Source organism: Westerdykella ornata (genome assembly GCF_010094085.1).
Source record: "Westerdykella ornata strain CBS 379.55 unplaced genomic scaffold EI97scaffold_4, whole genome shotgun sequence".
Classification (NCBI taxonomy): domain Eukaryota; kingdom Fungi; phylum Ascomycota; class Dothideomycetes; order Pleosporales; family Sporormiaceae; genus Westerdykella; species Westerdykella ornata.
In genome coordinates, this window is record NW_022986854.1 from 16,260 (window position 1) to 34,476 (window position 18,217).

Genomic DNA, 18,217 nt, shown 5'->3' on the forward strand with positions numbered 1-18,217 from the left:
TGCTGGCAACGGCTGCAACAGCACGCGACGTCCGGCCACAATGGCCTGACGTGGTACGACAGGTTCAAAATGGCGAACTACCGGCAATAACACAGTATGTACCTTGTCTTCATGGTACCTTGACGGTGGGAGGTTTCCTGCAACGCTTCCAACCCTACATGTCCTGGCAGAATGTGTCCAGTTGAAAGCTCCAAATGTTTCGTTTTCCTTCCAGGGTTATCGTTCCATCCATGAGGCCAAGCTGTCTCCGACTCGTCGTCTACTCCTGGCTATTACATACATACAGTGCTAGTACAAACTAGGTACGACTCGCGCATTGTTTCGAGCAGCCGAGGATTGGCAACATTATTGAACATGGGTGCTTCTCCTCTTCTGGCCCAGTCTTACGCCGCCTGGTCCACCACCATGACAGTGGACTTGTTTTTGAAAGGGGGGAACGTGGGCTGGCCCCTCCCGTCCATGACGGCGCCATTGCACCGTGCTTCTATTTAGCCCCGGGGATGGCAACCGCCTAGGGGACAGCCACAGGCTGGAAATAGAAAACTCCCACACAAAAACGGTGATGTGGGATATCGTACGGAAGGGCCAAGAACGCTAGGCAAGTTCAGGCCTTGTAGTCAGCCCTCAAGCTGGGACTGTCTCCCCGGGCTCCGGTAGACGGGGAGGTATATGAGAAGACCGGATGCCTCGTTTCACTCCTCACGGGCTTTCTTCCTGCTCCTTGTCGTCCAAGTAGGAGAGAGTAGGCGTCGCACCTCTTCTTTGGAGACTGTTTGGTTTCCGTACATTCGCTTTTTCCAAGTCTTTCGCTCAACCTCCAACTACTAATGTGGACTTATACTTTTCTCGGCCTCGCAGCTGCGCTGGTCAGCGGAGCTTCGGCCGCCTGCACCGCGTCTCTCAAGGTCGACGACTTCTCCAAATGGTCGAGCAACACCAACAGCTTGAATTCATGGACCAGTGGTGAGTTGGCCGATGCGTACATGGTTAGCATCTTGCTGGAGGGTTCCTGACTGCGAATAGACGATGGATCTATGACTTCTATCTCGGCCAGCGGAGGAGTACTGTCTTTCACTCCAAAGGCCGACTCCTATTTCTACGAGACGTTCCCCTGCCAAGCTGCCAGCTCCAACAACTACAACTCCGTTCAATTTAGTGTAAAAGGCCCAGCTGGTAGCTCCTTGACCCTCGAAATTCAGACCCAGAGCTCCTGCTCCGCCACCACGTACACTTCGTCCTTCTTCACTGTTTCCGGTCTCACCGGGAACACGCAAACAATTACCGTGCCCCTCAACTCCTTCTCAGGAGCCAACACAAACGCCATCACGGCTTTCGTCTGGTCTGGCTTTTCTGCCACCACAGGATGGCAGCTTAGCAACATCCAGTTCGGCTGCGGCACCAGTGGCCCGACTTCCGCTCCTCCGAGTTCTACGCGGACGTCGGCGAGTGTCCCGAGCTCAACCAGGACGACGCTTGCGACCGTGACGACTTCGGCCATACAACCTTCTGGGACTTGTTCGCCGTTGCTGATTGAGGACTGGACGTCGCAGTCTCGCCTGACCTTCCTCTACTATAATGCGCTTCTCGAGCCAACGTCCGACGATGGAACCTTTAGCTCGATCCAGGTAAACAACCCAAGCAAGAACCGCGTCACGCTTACTCCCAAAGACACCAGCTCGTACTTCTACACGCAGTTCGGCTGCGTCAACGCGAAGAACAAGTATGGTGGTATCTCGCTCCGGATCAAAGCATCAGCTGGGACTACCTTCTCCGTTCAACTGGATTCGTCCAGCTCATGCGATCCGACCAACGCCCAATCCGCCGGTCAGACCTCCACTCAGCTCGGGTGGACTTTTGATGGTACTGAGAAGGTTTACACGATTCCCTTCTCAAAGTTCCCTACTCTGAATACCGAGAAACTTACGACTCTGCTCCTCTCGGGCTTCAACAAACCCGTTGTGTTCGGTCCCGTCGCTTTTTACTGCGGAAACTCCGGTGCAGAATACATTGTCAGCACGACCACTCCTCCTGCGGGCCCCTCGTCAACCGTCGCCGCTCCCAGTGGCACTGCTGCCGCTCTTGTTATCGACAAGTTCGCCAATGCGAACAGCAACGCTCTTGGATTCTGGCATGGCGGCGATGAAGGCATGACCCTCCAATATGGCAGCAACCGACTCACCATAACCTCGAAAGACGCCGATTACTCGTTCTACACGCAGGTGTCCGGGTCCTGCTCCGACTTCCGCAAATACCAAGGCTCGTATCTGCACATCGCCTACTCGGGCAGCACTGCTTTCACTGTTGCTCTTCAGCAGCATAACAGCCAGTGTAATGAAGCCATCGCCCCTTATCCCGAGACCTGGGACTCCGCAGAGGCTTCCCGCTATGCTAAAAACGGGCACATCTACATCCCGATCAATCACTTCAACATCAATCTCCAGCGGACTGTCGGTATTGCCATCAAGGGGTTCTACAGCAGCACACCCGTTACTCTGTCGCTCATTGAGATCGTCCCCTCTGTTCCAGCTGGCACCATCATCCCCAACAAGCAGGAGACGGGCGACCTTGTCTTCGCTTGCAAACGTCCCAACTCGTTTGCATTCGCCATTGACGACGGTCAACCCGAACTGGCTCAGGATGTGCTCAAGATCATCCGCGAGGAGAACATCAAAGTGACCTTCTTCACTGTGGGCGCACCACTCCTCGATGCCTCGACCAACCTCACCAATGTCTACCGTGAGATGCAGGCGCAGGGACACCAGGTTGCCTTGCACTCATTCACTCATCCCAAGATGGAGGGTCTGCCTGACTATGCTTCCATCGATTGGGAGTACAACGAGGACATCAAGGCTGTTGAGAAGCAGCTGAACGGCCTCCATACCCCTTACTTCCGCCCGCCGTTCGGAAATGAGGGTGCGCGCATGCGTTCGCGCCTTGCGCAGACTCTCGGCAAGAAGCCCACCATCACCATGTGGTCTGTTGACGTTGAGGATTGGTTGTGGGCTGAGACCGACACCCCCGAGCAGCAGCTCAAGGCGTTCCAGCGCGATGTTGACAAGGGCGGTAATCTTGTGGTTTTGCACTACCTGTATCCCAGCACCGTCTCCTATCTCCGTCAGTTCATTCAGATTGCAAAGGCTACTGGTAAGCAGCTCATGCGCGTCGATCAGTGCATGATGGATCCAAATGCTCCTCCTCTATGAAGGACGTAATCTTTGATGTTTATGAGCGTTGATGACGAATGAGCGTTGCGACGAGTGGAAAACTCTGAGGGCTGTCATTGAGTAATTATATCTGTTAATAATCTTCATTCGTGCTGTTGAGAGGGAAGCAATATAGAGTCCTGCACCTGATCGAACTGTTGCGTGACTCACCTGTATCAATGGCCACAGTCTGCATCAAGGTCTTTCAAGCCGGCTACATGTTTAAGGACAGCTTAGGCGTCCCCATCTGCAAAGTTGAGAGGATTAATAGTATAGTAACAAAAAAATACGGACATGTCTGAAGCCTTCTGTCTATTGCGTGTGCTACACAATGGATGTGCCATGCAATAGACTTCATGCGGTGAGATTCTGCAGTATAAATTCCACTTCCTCCTCCGCCCTGTCCAAGATATCCTCAGGTTTGTAGCGGGGTGTCCACCCAATTTGTTTGCCATGCTCGGCGGTGAACGTACACCTAGAATCTTTGTTCAGTTTCCAGAAAGTCCGAGCAGACTGCCACATAGAGCTCAAGGGATGAGGACTGAGACTTACAGGCCAGCGAGCTGCATAGGCACCAGAAAAGGCTCACATCCAATCCCCTGCGCCATCCTCTTCAAATCTTCTTCCCCTGCGACACCAACATCTACAGTGTCAAGTTTGCCTCTCTCTTTCAAAGCTTTCGCAAAACGCTCATAAAGGTCATCCCAAGCTACACTCCCGCTAGCCGCTAAATAGAAGACATTCTTTCCGTACCCGATACTCCTCCCGTCCAATATAGCTTTCAGCATCTCAACATATAAGCCTACCGTATCCCTGACATGACAAACGGGCCACGTCGTCCTCCCATGGTCAACCTTATACACCTTGCGCGCACTCAGTGCAGCCTTGACCACGGCAACCGTCTGGATGGAGATCTTGTTGCCGAATCCTTCGCCGGGACCATACACGATACAAGGCACGAAAACATAGCTCTTTACACCCAATCTCTCCCCTGTTTCAATCACACCGATGTTAGCATCAATGCCTGATTTTGCGATATCGTACTTTGGCACCTGCGCTTCGTGAATAGCAAAGAGATTCGGGTCCGTATCAAAGAGTGGCTGGGAGGTGGGCGCCCCGGCATGACTGGAGAACAGCTTCGCGCCCGAAGTGAAAATGAAGTGCACATCGTGACCGGTGGCTTCGCGGACTGTGGCCAGGGCTTCGATGAAGGGAGTTGTGTGCGCACCGAAGGCAGAGATGAGGTGGAATATGATGGTGATGTTGTTCGAGAGGATGGTGTCGTGGATTTCTGAGCGAGAGGAGAGGTCGATGTTGAGAGGCGTAGCGCCGTATTGGCGGACGCCTTCGGCTTGAGCTGGGGTGCGGACGAGAGCGTAGAGTTTGGAGTAGGGGGGCAGATTGGCGGTTTGGAGGTGGGCTAGCAGGGTGCCGCCTAGGTATCCCTGAGCCGCCCGTGATGAGGATGCTGTGGAACATGATGAATATGGGGCTCCCGTTTGCCTGCTCAGACTTTTGAGCATTCGGTGCGACAGTACTGGACTGTGTATGTAGGATATATGTAGCAGCAACCGTATGTTGCCAGGCTGTGGGTTCAGATCTTCCAGCTCTTTAATTCGGCAACCACTGCCATCTCCACGTATCCAACAGTTTGCAACCTCAAAGCTACATGGTACGAATTCTCCGAATACCAGTAAACGGGAAGGCGTTGATTTGTAAGGCGTGGTCGCAAAATGCCGAGGTTCTGGGCAGTGAATGGGCTAACACACCTTGGGTTAGCTCCCGTACTGATGTCACAACATCCATGACCTCCACGTCTGTACTCTGTACAGCCATGCATGACAAATCAATCACAGATTTCCAATCCATAGCTGTCCCAAACGTTCGACTTTTAAAGGGGCCTATCTCCAAGTCCTTCACCGAATTCAATCTGAGCATACATCTTGAAAAAGTCCCAAATTCAAGTCCGGCCACCAAAGTGATGGAGTACGCTACCGTCCAATAATTCCCGCTTTATCGCATGTCTGACAGCTTTAGTCTTGAGAAGCTTGCCCAGAATATTGTGGCAAATGGTCCCCATAGAGCCGAGCCTACCCCACGTCGTGTCCGTGGTCTCTTGAACGGAAAATATGCGTTCGACACCATTGAAGCATACCATGTGTGGGAACACCCATACTATCCACAGTAGGGTACCTACTTTACAGGATAATAGCTTGCAAGCCGTTGATATGTGGCTGCAGATTCTACGTTCCCGTTGGCAGCTTCACATCCGACGCTTCGCTCACGAAGCTCTCTTCTGTAAAGGGCACCAAGGAGCAAGCCCACTTTGCCAGTCTGTCTGTTGGCAGCAAAAGCGCAGAGCACGTTGTCATCTTCAATACGCCACAACTGAAAGACCTAGTTAGGATTCCATTCAACGAGCTGGATCAATGGTTCGAAGAGGACGTGCCAATCTACCAGCACCCGAAAGACCCGTACAAACGCATCGACATTCTGAAGTCGAGCCGGCACGTCAAAGTCGCCATCGACGGCGTCACCCTCGCAGAGAGTTCAAGTCCGCTCTTCCTGCTGGAGACATCCCTGAGGCCCCGCCATTATCTCCCGCCTACCCATGTCAAGTGGGAGTACTTGAGCAAGAGTGATACCGAGACGTATTGCCCGTACAAGGGGAAAGCGAATTATTACCACGTGAATGTGAATGGGAAGGCGTATCAGGATTTGGTATGGTATTACACATATCCCACCGCCGAAAGCGCCCCAATCGCCGGCCATCTGTGCTTCTACAATGAGAAGGTTGATGTATGGATTGACGGAGTGAAAGAAGGGAAATAGTAGGCGCCAGCCAGTAGTTCAGTGGCAACTCAAGTGCATGATGTATCCGTCCTTCGCTGAGCCCCGCTGTACCTTGTCTTCAGTGATCCGTTGCGCTGCGAGAGGATGTCGAAGCAGAATCGTAGTTCAACCTGCTCATCGCCATTGTGAGATCCGTCATTTCCTTCTGGAGCTTTTGGGCCTTCTCTTCCACCCTCTCCCGTAACTTGTCGAACTTGTTGTACTTTGCCTCTGACGCTCGATTCTTGTCCCGCAATTTCTGAAGTTCGGCCTTCAGCTTCGCGATGACAATGGATGTCTGCACAAGTTGCTGGTTGCGCTGCTGAAGTACATCCTGAGCTGACCCGGCGGCATAGCTTCCCTCTTCCATTATGAGGTGGTAGATTTCGGTGACTATTTCAAGGGTAATGTTAGTGATACGGCCAATACAGCCTGGAGAAACAATCCGAAGGAGTGATAGAGTTGAGTTCTTGTACTCACGCCAGGCATTTTCCTCCTCGGCTTGGGCTGCTTGCTCGATTGCTGCTGCTTCGCGGGCGCAAGCTTCCAGAAGCTGCTCATCTCGATCGAGCAACTCCCGATTTGCTTCCCGCAACTCGCGCTGCATCTCCCTTAATCTTCGCCGGAGTTCTTCGACTTCACTTGAGGCCATATTTGGTAGGATAAATCGATCGACTGTGTTGCTTTCCGATTGGAGTGGTTGAGAATGGGAGGTTGTTGCGCGGGCGAGGTTGTATACTTCAGTTGCGCAAGAGGTAGAGGCGGTAAGGAGAGAAGAAGATTCAAAATATGTGGCCCTTTCAGCGATCACGGCACCGATAGGGCACATGCCACGTGCTATTCGCGGTCTGAGCCTTTCACTATTCAGCGTTGGCCACATGGGCTCTCACTCTCCACCGAGGCCAGTTCGTTAATGGACTCGTAACAACGAGCGGTGTACAAAACTCGTGAATGAGTCAATCCTATTGTTCTCATATCCGCGTCTGCCTTGCCGTGGCCGCGTTCATAGGAGTAATCCTAGATTCCTGCAACTTTGCGGTGAGGGTCGGGGTAATTGCATCGCTATGGAGATACAACCTACAAAGACAGAAATCATATCGAACCCCTGTAGCAGCCCTCAATCCTTTCAAAGCTTGGTTGTGTGCATAGCAGCACATATTCCTTTTGATAGACCAGTTCAATTCCGAGATCCGATGAGCTCGTCGCTCTTACACCGCCACTCCAGGAAGTAACGTGGTCATCCGCCATGAAGCGTCGAGACAAACAGAATATTGTCATTGTCTTGGAGCTCGTACTTCTCTTCACCCTCCAGTTCCCAGTCGGCGTCGTTGATCAGTACAAGAATGCCGGGACGACTGGTACCACATGTCAGCCATGCTCATCTCCACCTGCCACGGGGAAGAGTGCCACTCACACTGATCCGTCCAAGACGAAGAGGTCTTTCCGCGGATCCTTTAGACAATCTTGGCAAAGATAATCAATCAGGAACGCAACATTCGCCTTCTGGCCATCCTTGTCCCTTCGGGGTATGGACAGACTCAGTTTGCGTTCATTGGAGAAGAGCATCTCCAGTCCGCCGCTGCAAATCGTCAACACCCGGGCTTCTGTGTAACTTGTAGAAATGCCTACCTAAACTCCACTGTGATTGGGACATATTCAGGGGATGCCTCTTCTACTTCTGCACTCATCTTTCGCCAATGCTACAATCACCTTTCCAGTACGGAGAGGGTGTGGATGATGGATGGAGGCCGTGATAACGTTAACCTTGATCGCGCACTAAACTACATCGGGTAAGACAAGCGAGCCCTAGCGGGAAAGAAATGACCTGCACTAGCACTTCGGCATCGTGGACATGGCCGCCATTGTACAAGCCTACATAGGTGGTCTTGGTGAAAGCGATGGACATATCGTCCGAGTATATATCCATAGGTGGAAATAGAAATCCTGCAGCTGCGGCTTGGGACGTCGAGGGTGGGAGCTTTCTGGCCTTCGGTGCCGACAATGCCATTGCACTGTGGGATCCCTTGGTAGGTTGACCGTATGTTGAGGGTAGGGCATTAGTATCGCAGAATCCTGACCGTGCATAGGAAGAAAGCCTTCGTGGCGTGAGATTACTGTTAAATGGCCATAAGAAATCGGTAAACGCAGTTACATTCTTTCCCACTGGGTCTAAAGACACGTCCATCATCCTCAGCGGCTCCGCAGACCACACCCTCCGGATATGGCGTGGCCAGATGGAACCAGTCCTTTCATTCGACCTTGTAAAGACCATTACCGAGCACCAGGGTCCCATCACCCGGATTGCCACTCTACCAGGCTGCGACATCTTTGTCACAGGAGCCTCGGACGGCACCGTCAAGATCTGGAAGCTCCTGCACGACGCCTCCTTCTCAGAACTAGATGTCCAACTTCTCCAAACCATCACATTAACCCCCAAGTACTTCCCCCTAGCCGTAGCACTCACCTCCCTGGACGCCTCTACCCTCCTCCTCGCCGTAGCCGGCACAAGAAGCATCATTCAAATCTTCACCTCGTCGTCCACCTTTCAGGACACCAGTCCGGACATCAACTTCGCTCTCTGCGCCACCCTAACCGGCCACGAAGGCTGGATCCGCGCTCTAGATTTTGTGCGTGAATCCACCTCCCAGGACAGCGACCTTCTGCTCGCCTCCGCCAGCCAGGACAAATATATCCGGCTGTGGCGCGTCCACAAGGGTGCAGAACTGCCCGCTGCGAGCAGCGCCTTGAACGATCCCGCGTTAGGCGTGCTGGGGAGGTCGTCGCTGTCGAACAAGGCGCACAGGTTTGAGACGGTTGCCGGGGACAAGTACAGTATTACTTTTGAGGCGCTGTTGTTGGGGCATGAAGATTGGATTTATACGGCCAGTTGGCGGAGGCATGCGAGTGGGAAGTTGCAGCTGCTGTCGACGAGTGAGGATAACTCGCTGGCCATCTGGGAGGCGGATCCCGACTCCGGGGTGTGGGTGTGTATCACGCGGTTGGGGGAGATTAGTGCGCAGAAGGGGTCGACGACGGCGACGGGGAGTGCGGGTGGCTTCTGGATCGGCCTCTGGGCACCTGATGGGAGGAGTGTAGTGTCTCTCGGCAGAACGGGGAGTTGGCGGAAGTGGACCTTTTCTGCGGAGAAGGACATGTGGGAGCAGCAGGTGGCGATTACGGGACATGTGAGGGAGGTGAGGGGAGTGTGTTGGTCAAGAGATGGGTCATATCTGCTGTCAACAGGCTCGGATCAGACGACGAGACTGTTCGCCGAGTGGAAACATGACGCACATTCGTCGTGGCATGAATTCTCACGGCCACAGATCCACGGTTACGACCTCAACTGCATCGACTCCATCACGGATTCGCAGTTCATATCAGGAGCGGACGAGAAATTACTCCGCGTATTCGACGAGCCAAAGGCTGTGGCTATGCTTCTCCAGAACCTTTGCGGCATCCAGCGTTCAACGACCACCGAAGAACTTCCCGACGCCGCCAACATCCCTGTTCTTGGTCTCTCCAACAAGGCCATTCAAGCCGTAGACGACAACGCTGACAATCAAGCCGATGGCACCAATGCCGAAGACGAAGGAGAAGATGCTACAACCCCCGACCCCTCCGCCACTATTCGCAAATCCACCCTCGCCCTCTCCCACCCACCGCTTGAAGATCATCTCGCGCGGCATCTCCTCTGGCCTGAGACTGAGAAGTTGTACGGCCATGGCTACGAGATTTCCGCCGTCGCGACCTCGCCTGACGGTACACTCATCGCAACGGCCTGTCGCGCCAGTTCCATCGATCACGCTGTTATCCGTCTTTATAATACGAAAGAGTGGCTGGAGGTGAAGCCGGCGTTGAAGGCGCACTCTCTTACTGTTACCGGGCTGCAATTCTCGCCGGATGGGAGCTATCTGTTGAGCGTGGGGAGGGACAGGCAGTGGGTTGTTTGGGAGAGAAATCAGGACGGGGCGTTTGTGTTGAAGTTCAGTAACCCCAAGGGACATAGCCGGATGATATTGGGGTGTTCGTGGGCTTCCTCAAGCCAAGGATCGGGACTAAAGTTTCCAACATTCCTGACAGCAGGGAGGGATAAGACCGTCAAGATCTGGCAGATTGCAGAAGATGGAGAGGTCAAACTCCGGGCGACCGTAACGGCAAAGGCAGCAGTTACCGCTGTGCAGTGTAATGTTTTCGCTCCCTCCGGAGGGTTGGTATTTGCCTACGGTACCGATGACGGAGAGATCGGCATTGGAAGGGCGGATGCTGAGAAGGTGGAGGACTTGCAGGTCACTCTTGTTGATGCGAAGATCAGCCCTGCGAGGACAGTTAATCAGTTGGCGTGGAGGCCGAAGAGGCAGGAAAAGAACGAGAGCGGAACTTGTGAGCTCGCTGTTGCAAGCGATGATTCGTCGGTGAGGATATATACGGTCTCAGAGTCATAGAGCGTAGTCGGGACGCAAAGTCGCAGTAGACGACTTTCGACTTTCGACATGATTATAAGACGACTCTTCCTGACTTTACATCCAGATATGCAGAAGGCTATGCTCAATTATGCCGTTGTGATTTCAGGAGTGATGAACCAACGTAGACGCTCAAGTACTACATCTAACGAACCTCGAAGGTGCATTTCCCGTCTCCGCATCATCTCCTCTTCCTCCCCTGTCTCTTCCCTCCCTCTCGTTCATCACCACCAGCATCCTCCTGTGCCTTCACAACCAGCATCACTACGGCAAACCCAATATCAGCAAGCGCCCACGTCACACTCCCCACCACGGCCACTGGATGCACAAAGTACGCATGCGCCTCGGGCCACACCCACCAGCAATACCCATAATAAACCAGATACCCTAATACACTTCCCAAGAACCTGGTAATCCAGATGGCCCACGACGCGCCCCTAGAGCTCCCCCGGACCACAATCTGCGCAAGCGACATGACGGACAAGACCACCTGGGCGGCGAGCGCCGTCCACCAGCCCAGCTCCGTAGTATCTATGCCATTGACGCCGAGGTATATTTTCCCCTGGACGAGATGCGCGGGGGCATACGACTGGATCCACCATTTCGAGAACGCCCAGAGCATGGTACAGCACCAAAGGACGCAGATTCCTAGTATCTTGCCTATGTTTCTGGCAACGAGCGGCGAGGCTTCCCACTCTCTTGCGCCGTGCTTCACGACGGCATAGACCAAGCCTACATCTAGTATCATCCAGACTGTGAATGCCGATTTCTCGGGAAGACTCTCGGCCACGTAGCATGCGAAGACGATCTCCCATGACAGGTTCAGGGCAAGGCTGAAGAGAGGCATGGCGTATGTGCGGTCGCGCAGGGATTGCAGCGTCATGAGGAGGTAGGCAGACGTGTATCCGAGAGCTCCAAGGAAGAGGAGAGCCGTGCTGACGGCGTGGTAGGAGGAGGGAACATGAGGCGGAGGGATGTCATTGGAGCCCATGGCGACGACGGCGTGGTGGAGGAGATTGGTCGATTTTCGAGAAGGGTTGATTTGCGAGAGAGGCGGTGGGTAGCTAGCTGAATGTTACATGAGGCAATGGGTAGGTACTTTCTGCGATTGAGGTGAAGATTGTTGTGGACTGCTGTGAAAGGCTGGGAGGGCTCATTTCGGCACAGTGCTGACAACCCGCTGTGTCTGAGCGGGTGCACTCCTTGAAATCCTCCCTCATAGCCTTCAAGGGTTGGTTCGAGTTTAGAGAGGACCAAAACGCGGAATGCGCTAGCGTCTTACAGAGCAACGCAGTTGTGGACCATCAAGGCTTGCTGGCTTTTCTTGGAGGTCGAAAACAGCGAAAAAGTGGAGGAGTGCCCACAGCAGGATTACATAACCGGCAAAGTCCATCACCACGCCTGAATATATGGGCTTCACACAGGGATATCTGGAGAATAACTACAATGTATAGTATGCATTGGTCAGGTGCGGGCTCCATTCCATTACTTACCTGCTCTCTGTGCCAAAAGCGTAGAAACGCACAATTGCGTTTCAGTTTGGGGCGCAGACAAGATTGAAGTGTCAAAGCTCCAACTTGCCGTCTCCATGATAATTCTCTGATCCACCTTAACGGACGATGGAGTATCCAAGACTTTTGCCGACCCCCCCTCTTCCTGTGAGTAACGCCCGAGCCTCGTAAACGGAACTTAAGCCAAGCAGAGATCCGATCCTATGCAAACGCCCAAACGTTCCCGGCGCAGCTCGCTGATATCCGCAGCAGAATCCAACTCCAATCCCAAGGAAATGTATGCAAGCTCGCGTCACTCTGGAGGCATATGCTCCCTATAGTACCAAGGTACTTTCCTCCCATACTCCTCCCCAGGATACACAAACGGCACCTCCACGGTCCCCTCAAAAACGCTCATAGACGGCACCTCCCCATCTTTCAACTCCAATTTCCCGAGCACTCCCGCCGGCACGGGAACAATGACCCCACACTCCCAATTCCTTATGTTCATCTTGCCCCAACTCCCATTCTTGAGCAGGCTCCGACTACCCCAGGCAGCTTCGCTCAAATTCGCTGAGCCGACATAGCACCATGCGACCGGTGTGCCGTCCTTTTTGCGTCCGCGTGCGAAGAGAAGTTTGTTGTGTGAGAGCAGGCCGGAACGCGTCGACTTGTAGTCTCTCATGCATTGTTTCGGGAAAGTGGGTGCTTCGTAGAAGGAGCGGGCAAGAGTGATGATGCCGCCGCAGTTGGGGCCACCGGTACTCTCCTTGACGGTGGAGAGCGTGGGGAAATATATACGGATGTGGGACATGAAGTCTTCAGATGAGGATGGTGACTGTGATGTCTGGCCACTTGCGGATGTGTATAGTTGGCTCAGAAAGGCCGGTTTGATGGCACCAAGAGAGGATGCTGCGTAGTCCAATTCGAGGATGCGAAGGTCGTGCAGACCCAGTCTGCGGACAGCATTGGCTAGGCCAGGGAGACCGGTGTGGTCGGAGAATTGTGCTGTTTGTCTGCCGGGTCTAAGTAAAAAGTCAGTTTGACTGATGGTAAAGGGAAATGAATGGAACACTGACATTGAATGGACGAACTCGACGTTCTTGGACGCCGAAAAGTCAAACTTCAGCACACCGTCGGTGACATTCTTGCCGACCTTCAACGCCTCTAGGAAGTCCAGCAGCTCCTTGCCGAACGCCGTCAACTCCTCCTTCTTACCCACTTGCCCATCATGTCTACGAGGAAGATCGATCAGAAACATGGAGTTTTCCATGACACCTGCCTGCCAGGCCTCGCCGTTCGCATCGGCGTTTGTTTCGCCCCAGTCAGTTTTGATCATATTCGCCGTAGGCACCACCACCCTCAGATACGTATCGTGAAACAGAAGCATGAGTTTGCTGTGCATATTGCTCACATTGCCCTCCATTGGCGGGAAATGCAGCTTGAAGTTGGGTATCCTACAGTCAGTCGCCTCGGCCAGCAGTTTGGCCTGAACATCTTCACCTTTGGCACTCATGATCCAGATCTGTTTGGTGGACTCTGGAGGCAACCTGCTGAACACCCATCTGTCGTCACACTGAAAGCTGCTTAGGACGGCGATGTTTGGTGCAGCTGTAGGGGCCTGGAAGACTTCAGAAATCGTGATATCATTCGAGGATCTCGGGTGCTTGTGGGCCCACGTGCGTTTGATGACACCGTTCGGGTACTGAATACCTGTCGATTGAGGTTGAGACGAGTGTCGGAGGTGGTTAGTGGTGTGGAAACTGCGCAATGGCTCGCCTGTCGTGGTCTTGGAGGAGGACGCCACTGTAGACATCTTGATTGCGTGTTGGGGTGAAGTGCTGCGTTTGCGCTTCCCAAGCCGCGCAAGACGTTCTTGCTCCATTGCTCTTCGGTCAAGCCCCAGCAAGCCAGAGAGCGGTGGCGAGCCTGGTGTACGCTGAGCGAGTTGCGCAAGACTTGTGCTGGAGGTTTTGGAGGCGTACCCCTCTGAGGAAGAGAACTCCTCACCTCGGATGATGGACGATGTTGGTGAAGCTTTCCGGTCGCCAGAGGTCTGGCCTGGATTAATTTCGTCCATTGACATCGCAATGGCGCGTCGTAGGTCTTCATCGTAGCTGGAATCAGCCCGATCAACAGCGTCTGAACATTGTGCGGGCCTTTCCTGGGCCAACGACATGTCAATGGCGCGTTGAAGGTCTTCATCGTCCGAGCCAGACGCCATTGTCATCGTGGGGGTGCAAGAGGCGTGCAGGAGAGAGAGGAGATGTCTATGTTCGCGAAACGCGGTTGCGCGTCACCACGTGGGTCGGTAGCTGACTTAGCGGCCGCCGGCCGTTTCAGACTAGCGCAGATTTTATTTGGATGTGCTGCCCAGGTGGTGAGAGGTGCTGGTGAGAGTGACAATGTTTCACCTGTCTAACGATATTGTAGACAATGTGTCATGTAGACCGGGGGCTCTTCGACGTGAAATCTCGATTGTGATCTTATTCCACACCTATCATGCCAAGCGCATTGGCTTCTATACCCTACAACCGATAATCTCTCTATAATCCTTTGCTCAACGTAACGTCGCTACAAAAATCGGGGACGTTTGCATCAAACCATCCGTCCGCTACAAGAATTGCCTTCCAGCAATGGCTCACAGCGGAAATCGCTCCTCATTTCGCGCTCAGGAAGCGCTCGATTGTCCTTTCATAATTGCGCACCTTAGACTCCGCCTCCTCCAACTTCTTCGACTCCTCGGCCTTGACCGTCTCACTGACCTTCTCCGCGAAGCCAGGCTGACCAAGTACATCGTTCTGCTTTGCCACGCTAATCTGAGCTTTCTTCAGCTTGTTCCGCAGCTTCTCAATCTCCGCATCCATATCCGCCGTCTTGCCTGCGACATCGAGCAAGACATTGAGCTCTGGCGAAACGGTAAAGATTGCCTTCAGGCCCGGTGCAGCAGAGTCCAGCGGAAGAATCTCCAGCTGACCCACGGCCTTTCCAGATAAAGCCCGGATCGACACGGCCTGCGCCTCCACAATCTTGTGTGCCTCAGGAGTGGTCGCCTGGATCTGGATTTGGGCACCCTCGGTGAACTGATATTCAGCGGCAAGGGAGCGGGCGGCTTTTGCGCATCCCAGAACAATCTCATACTCCTTAGCCGCTTCTGGGAAGTCAAACTCGGGATTCGCCTCGGGATAAGCAGCAAGCATGATCGAGGGCACGTCGGCGTGCTCGGCGCCCCGTGGCAGCCGCTGCCAAAGCTCTTCGGTGATGAAAGGCATGAAGGGGTGCATTAATCGAAGAGAAACATCCAGACAGATGTACAGGGTGTTGAGGACTCCGGGTTGCTCCCCAGGAGCACCTGCCAGCAGCGCCTTGCTGTTCTCGATGAAAACGTCGCAGAGCTCATCATAAAAGAACTGGTAGGCAAACTGAGTGCTGCGGGAGAACTCCCTATCTTTCAGAGCCTGATTCACGCCAGTGACAGCAGCATTCAGTCGATGGAGAATCCACTTTTCGGAAAGTGTGGCGTTGGACAGATCCGCTTTAGTCTGTGGGACAAAGTCCTTCGGCAGCCGGCCGAGGACGTACTTGCTGGCTTGCCAGATTTTGTTACAGAACCGGCGGTAGGCGTGCATGACCTGGATGTCAAAGTTAATGTCCCCGCCACCCGTTGTGTACGATGCGAGTGTGAAACGCATCGCATCGGCTCCGCATTCCGGGATGCCCTTGGGAAAAGCGGTCTTCTGGTACTTCTTTGCCTTCTCCACTTCGTCGGGTGCGAGATTACCCGTGAGCAAAGTTGCATGAAGCCCCTCCAGATCCTTGCCATAGATGATATCAAGAGGATCGATGACGTTTCCCAGAGACTTGCTCATCTTCCTACCCTCGGAATCCCGAACCAGACTGTGGCAGTACACCTCAGTGAAGGGCACCTGTCCCGTCAACTTGAGAGACATCATGATCATCCTGGCAACCCAGAAGAAAATGATATCCCATCCGGTCTCGAGCAGGCTGGTAGGGAAGAGCTTTTTGAAATCGGGGACTTCTGTGTTCGGCCAGCCGAGGATAGACATGGGCCAAATCCCGCTGCTGAACCACGTGTCAAGACAATCAGAATCTTGTTCCAATCGGAATTTGCGTCCGGGATAGAGTTTCTGTGCCTTCTCCTCTGCTTCTTGAGGCGACCTCGCTACGACCCAAGGTTCCTCATCGTTTTGCGCCGGTTGTTCATCCTCGAAAATCACGGCATACGCAGGAATGCGATGCCCCCACCATAGCTGACGTGAGAGACACCAGTCGCTAATGTTTTCCAACCAGCGGTCGTACATTCTTCGAACGGGCTCAGGGGCAATGGTAATCCGTCCATCTCGGACGGCTTCCAGAGCAGCATCAGCAGATTCCCTCATCCTCATCCACCACTGGGGTTTGATCAACGGCTCAATAACGTCATTTGACCTTTCGCAAAGCGGTATTGTCATGGCATGAGACTCTTTCTTGACAAACAGGCCGATCTCTTCCAGTTGCTTTACCACGGCGTATCGCGCGTCGAATCTCTTCATACCGACAAAAGAGCCAGCATTCTCGTTGAGGGTGCCGTCATCATTGAATATGTTGATGAACTCGAGGTTATGAGTCTGGCCCAGCTTGTAATCGTTGGGATCGTGCGCGGGGGTGAGCTTGACGGCACCAGTTCCGAGCTCGGGATCCACGTACTCGTCCGCTACGATTCTCAGGAGCCTAGATAGACCAGGTCAACCATGACCGAGGACACACAGATGGTCCAGCCTTACCTGTCCTTGATGAAGGGATGACGAGCCTCTTTCCCAACAAGATGCTGGTAACGGGTGTCTTGCGGATGGACAGCAATACCCGTGTCGCCGAGCATAGTTTCCGGCCGGGTTGTAGCTACCTCAATCGTCTCGTCCGATCCTTCGATTGGATATTTGAAGTAGGTCATTGTGCCGAACTCGACCTTCTTGTCGTACCCGGGAACGGAGAGAAGGGTTCTGCCAGGGATCTCCTTGTTCTTAACCTCGATGGTACTCAGAGCTGTGTTCAAGGCAGTGCACCAATTCACGAGTCTTGAGGACCGGTATATGACGCCGTCCTCATGCAGACGCACGAAGGCTTCGATGGTGGCGCGAGACCGGTTGGGATCCATGGTAAAGGCTTCGCGCGACCAGTCCATGGAGCCGCCCATCTTCCTCTGCGCGTTGTTGATGCGCTTATGATAGTCCTCCTTCCACGCCAACACGGTCTCGACGAACTTCTCACGGCCGAGATCATGACGGGTCTTTTGTTCCCGCTTCCACAGCGCCTTCTCAACGACCGACTGTGTAGCAATACCGGCGTGGTCGCATCCGGGAACCCAAGCGGTTGTGTATCCTTGCATTCGATGCCACCTTACCAAGATGTCCTGCAACGAGTTTGCCAGAGCATGACCGCAGTGGAGGGCGCCGGTGACGTTGGGCGGCGGAAGCGCAACGACGAATTTGCCTTTGGGTTTCACGGACCCGTCTTCAGTGAACTGGGGTTTGAAGAAGCCGCTTTGCTCCCACCAGGCGTACCAGCCTGCCTCGACAGCCGCCGGAGTGTATGCCGTGAAATGAGGCTCGTCGAAGGAACGCAGAGGTTTTTTCTGGCCCGGGGGTGTATCTTCTACGAAAGCGGGAAGTTGGGATTTGGCGGCTGTATCCTTCTTGGAGGGGGCAGCAGATTTGCCAGAAGCAGCATTTTGGAGCTTCTGGGCTGCCTGTTTGGCAGCGAATTTGGCGGCCTTCGCGGCCTTCGCGGCTTCCTTTGCGGCTGTTTCGACGGTCAGAAACAGTTGTCAATTGAGTGAGTTTGCGGGCCGTGGCGCACCTTCTTTCGCCGTTTTCGAGTCTGCCATTGTGCGCCGAATGGTGGAGAAGAAGGCTGCTCGGATGGCGGTGCGGAGGAAAGACGGAGGAGGGGGCATGGCCGAACGAGGGGCCCTTCACCCCACTCTCCTAAGCCCGGGGCTGCATGTGTGGTTTTCGGAGGTGAGTCACGTTCCCGCCAAGCTTTCGGAAAATTGTATCACCGCTCAGTCACGTGAGGTAATTCACAGTATAGTCTACTCTCCAATCAGACCAAAAGGAAGCGTAAGATTGGAGAAAAGGGGTGCAAAATGATGCAGAGTTCAGCGTGTGGATTCGTATAGAGACCACTCTGATTGGCATGTGACTTTTCTTTAGAAGAATCCCTGCGACGATCA

General features: G+C 53.7%; 9 protein-coding genes across 9 annotated transcripts; 3 read left to right on the forward strand and 6 right to left on the reverse strand.

Moving 5' to 3' along the window:
• Window positions 1-824: 824 nt before the first annotated feature.
• Window positions 825-3,504, forward strand: EI97DRAFT_430852 (glycosyl hydrolase; the record flags this gene model as incomplete). Its single annotated transcript, XM_033797792.1, has 2 exons — window positions 825-963; window positions 1,024-3,504. 2 exons carry the CDS (start codon window positions 828-830, stop codon window positions 3,201-3,203), a joined length of 2,316 nt encoding a protein of 771 aa, XP_033656112.1. The 3' UTR covers window positions 3,204-3,504.
• A 53-nt stretch (window positions 3,505-3,557) lies between these two features.
• Window positions 3,558-5,039, reverse strand: EI97DRAFT_448476 (NAD(P)-binding protein; the record flags this gene model as incomplete). The annotated part of the gene is made up of 3 exons (XM_033800164.1): window positions 3,558-3,678; window positions 3,756-4,648; window positions 4,992-5,039. The coding sequence occupies 3 exons, from the start codon at window positions 5,037-5,039 to the stop codon at window positions 3,558-3,560; spliced, it is 1,062 nt and encodes a 353-aa protein (XP_033656113.1).
• Window positions 5,040-5,223: 184 nt separating this feature from the next.
• On the forward strand, window positions 5,224-6,035 carry EI97DRAFT_372457 (DUF427-domain-containing protein; the record flags this gene model as incomplete). Its single annotated transcript, XM_033795352.1, has 2 exons — window positions 5,224-5,387; window positions 5,444-6,035. The coding sequence occupies 2 exons, from the start codon at window positions 5,224-5,226 to the stop codon at window positions 6,033-6,035; spliced, it is 756 nt and encodes a 251-aa protein (XP_033656114.1).
• Window positions 6,036-6,114: 79 nt separating this feature from the next.
• Window positions 6,115-6,687, reverse strand: EI97DRAFT_456043 (uncharacterized protein; the record flags this gene model as incomplete). Its single annotated transcript, XM_033800692.1, has 2 exons — window positions 6,115-6,428; window positions 6,516-6,687. The coding sequence occupies 2 exons, from the start codon at window positions 6,685-6,687 to the stop codon at window positions 6,115-6,117; spliced, it is 486 nt and encodes a 161-aa protein (XP_033656115.1).
• Window positions 6,688-7,272: 585 nt separating this feature from the next.
• Window positions 7,273-7,723, reverse strand: EI97DRAFT_456044 (ubiquitin-like protein; the record flags this gene model as incomplete). Its single annotated transcript, XM_033800693.1, has 3 exons — window positions 7,273-7,390; window positions 7,450-7,614; window positions 7,665-7,723. The coding sequence occupies 3 exons, from the start codon at window positions 7,721-7,723 to the stop codon at window positions 7,273-7,275; spliced, it is 342 nt and encodes a 113-aa protein (XP_033656116.1).
• A 166-nt stretch (window positions 7,724-7,889) lies between these two features.
• EI97DRAFT_214197 (WD40 repeat-like protein) lies at window positions 7,890-10,577 on the forward strand. The gene is made up of 2 exons (XM_033793796.1): window positions 7,890-8,062; window positions 8,123-10,577. Exons 1-2 carry the CDS (start codon window positions 7,934-7,936, stop codon window positions 10,475-10,477), a joined length of 2,484 nt encoding a protein of 827 aa, XP_033656117.1. The 5' UTR covers window positions 7,890-7,933; the 3' UTR covers window positions 10,478-10,577.
• On the reverse strand, window positions 10,391-11,800 carry EI97DRAFT_430856 (uncharacterized protein). The gene has a single exon (XM_033797793.1). It carries the CDS (start codon window positions 11,484-11,486, stop codon window positions 10,677-10,679), a length of 810 nt encoding a protein of 269 aa, XP_033656118.1. The 5' UTR covers window positions 11,487-11,800; the 3' UTR covers window positions 10,391-10,676.
• A 150-nt stretch (window positions 11,801-11,950) lies between these two features.
• EI97DRAFT_430857 (phospholipase D/nuclease) lies at window positions 11,951-14,354 on the reverse strand. The gene is made up of 2 exons (XM_033797794.1): window positions 13,065-14,354; window positions 11,951-13,010 (listed from the first exon to the last, which is right to left on the reverse strand). The coding sequence occupies exons 1-2, from the start codon at window positions 14,207-14,209 to the stop codon at window positions 12,299-12,301; spliced, it is 1,857 nt and encodes a 618-aa protein (XP_033656119.1). The 5' UTR covers window positions 14,210-14,354; the 3' UTR covers window positions 11,951-12,298.
• Window positions 14,355-14,451: 97 nt separating this feature from the next.
• Window positions 14,452-17,994, reverse strand: EI97DRAFT_413254 (valyl-tRNA synthetase). The gene is made up of 3 exons (XM_033796784.1): window positions 17,842-17,994; window positions 16,770-17,784; window positions 14,452-16,716 (listed from the first exon to the last, which is right to left on the reverse strand). The coding sequence occupies exons 1-3, from the start codon at window positions 17,936-17,938 to the stop codon at window positions 14,646-14,648; spliced, it is 3,183 nt and encodes a 1,060-aa protein (XP_033656120.1). The 5' UTR covers window positions 17,939-17,994; the 3' UTR covers window positions 14,452-14,645.
• Between the last annotated feature and the right edge of the window lie 223 nt (window positions 17,995-18,217).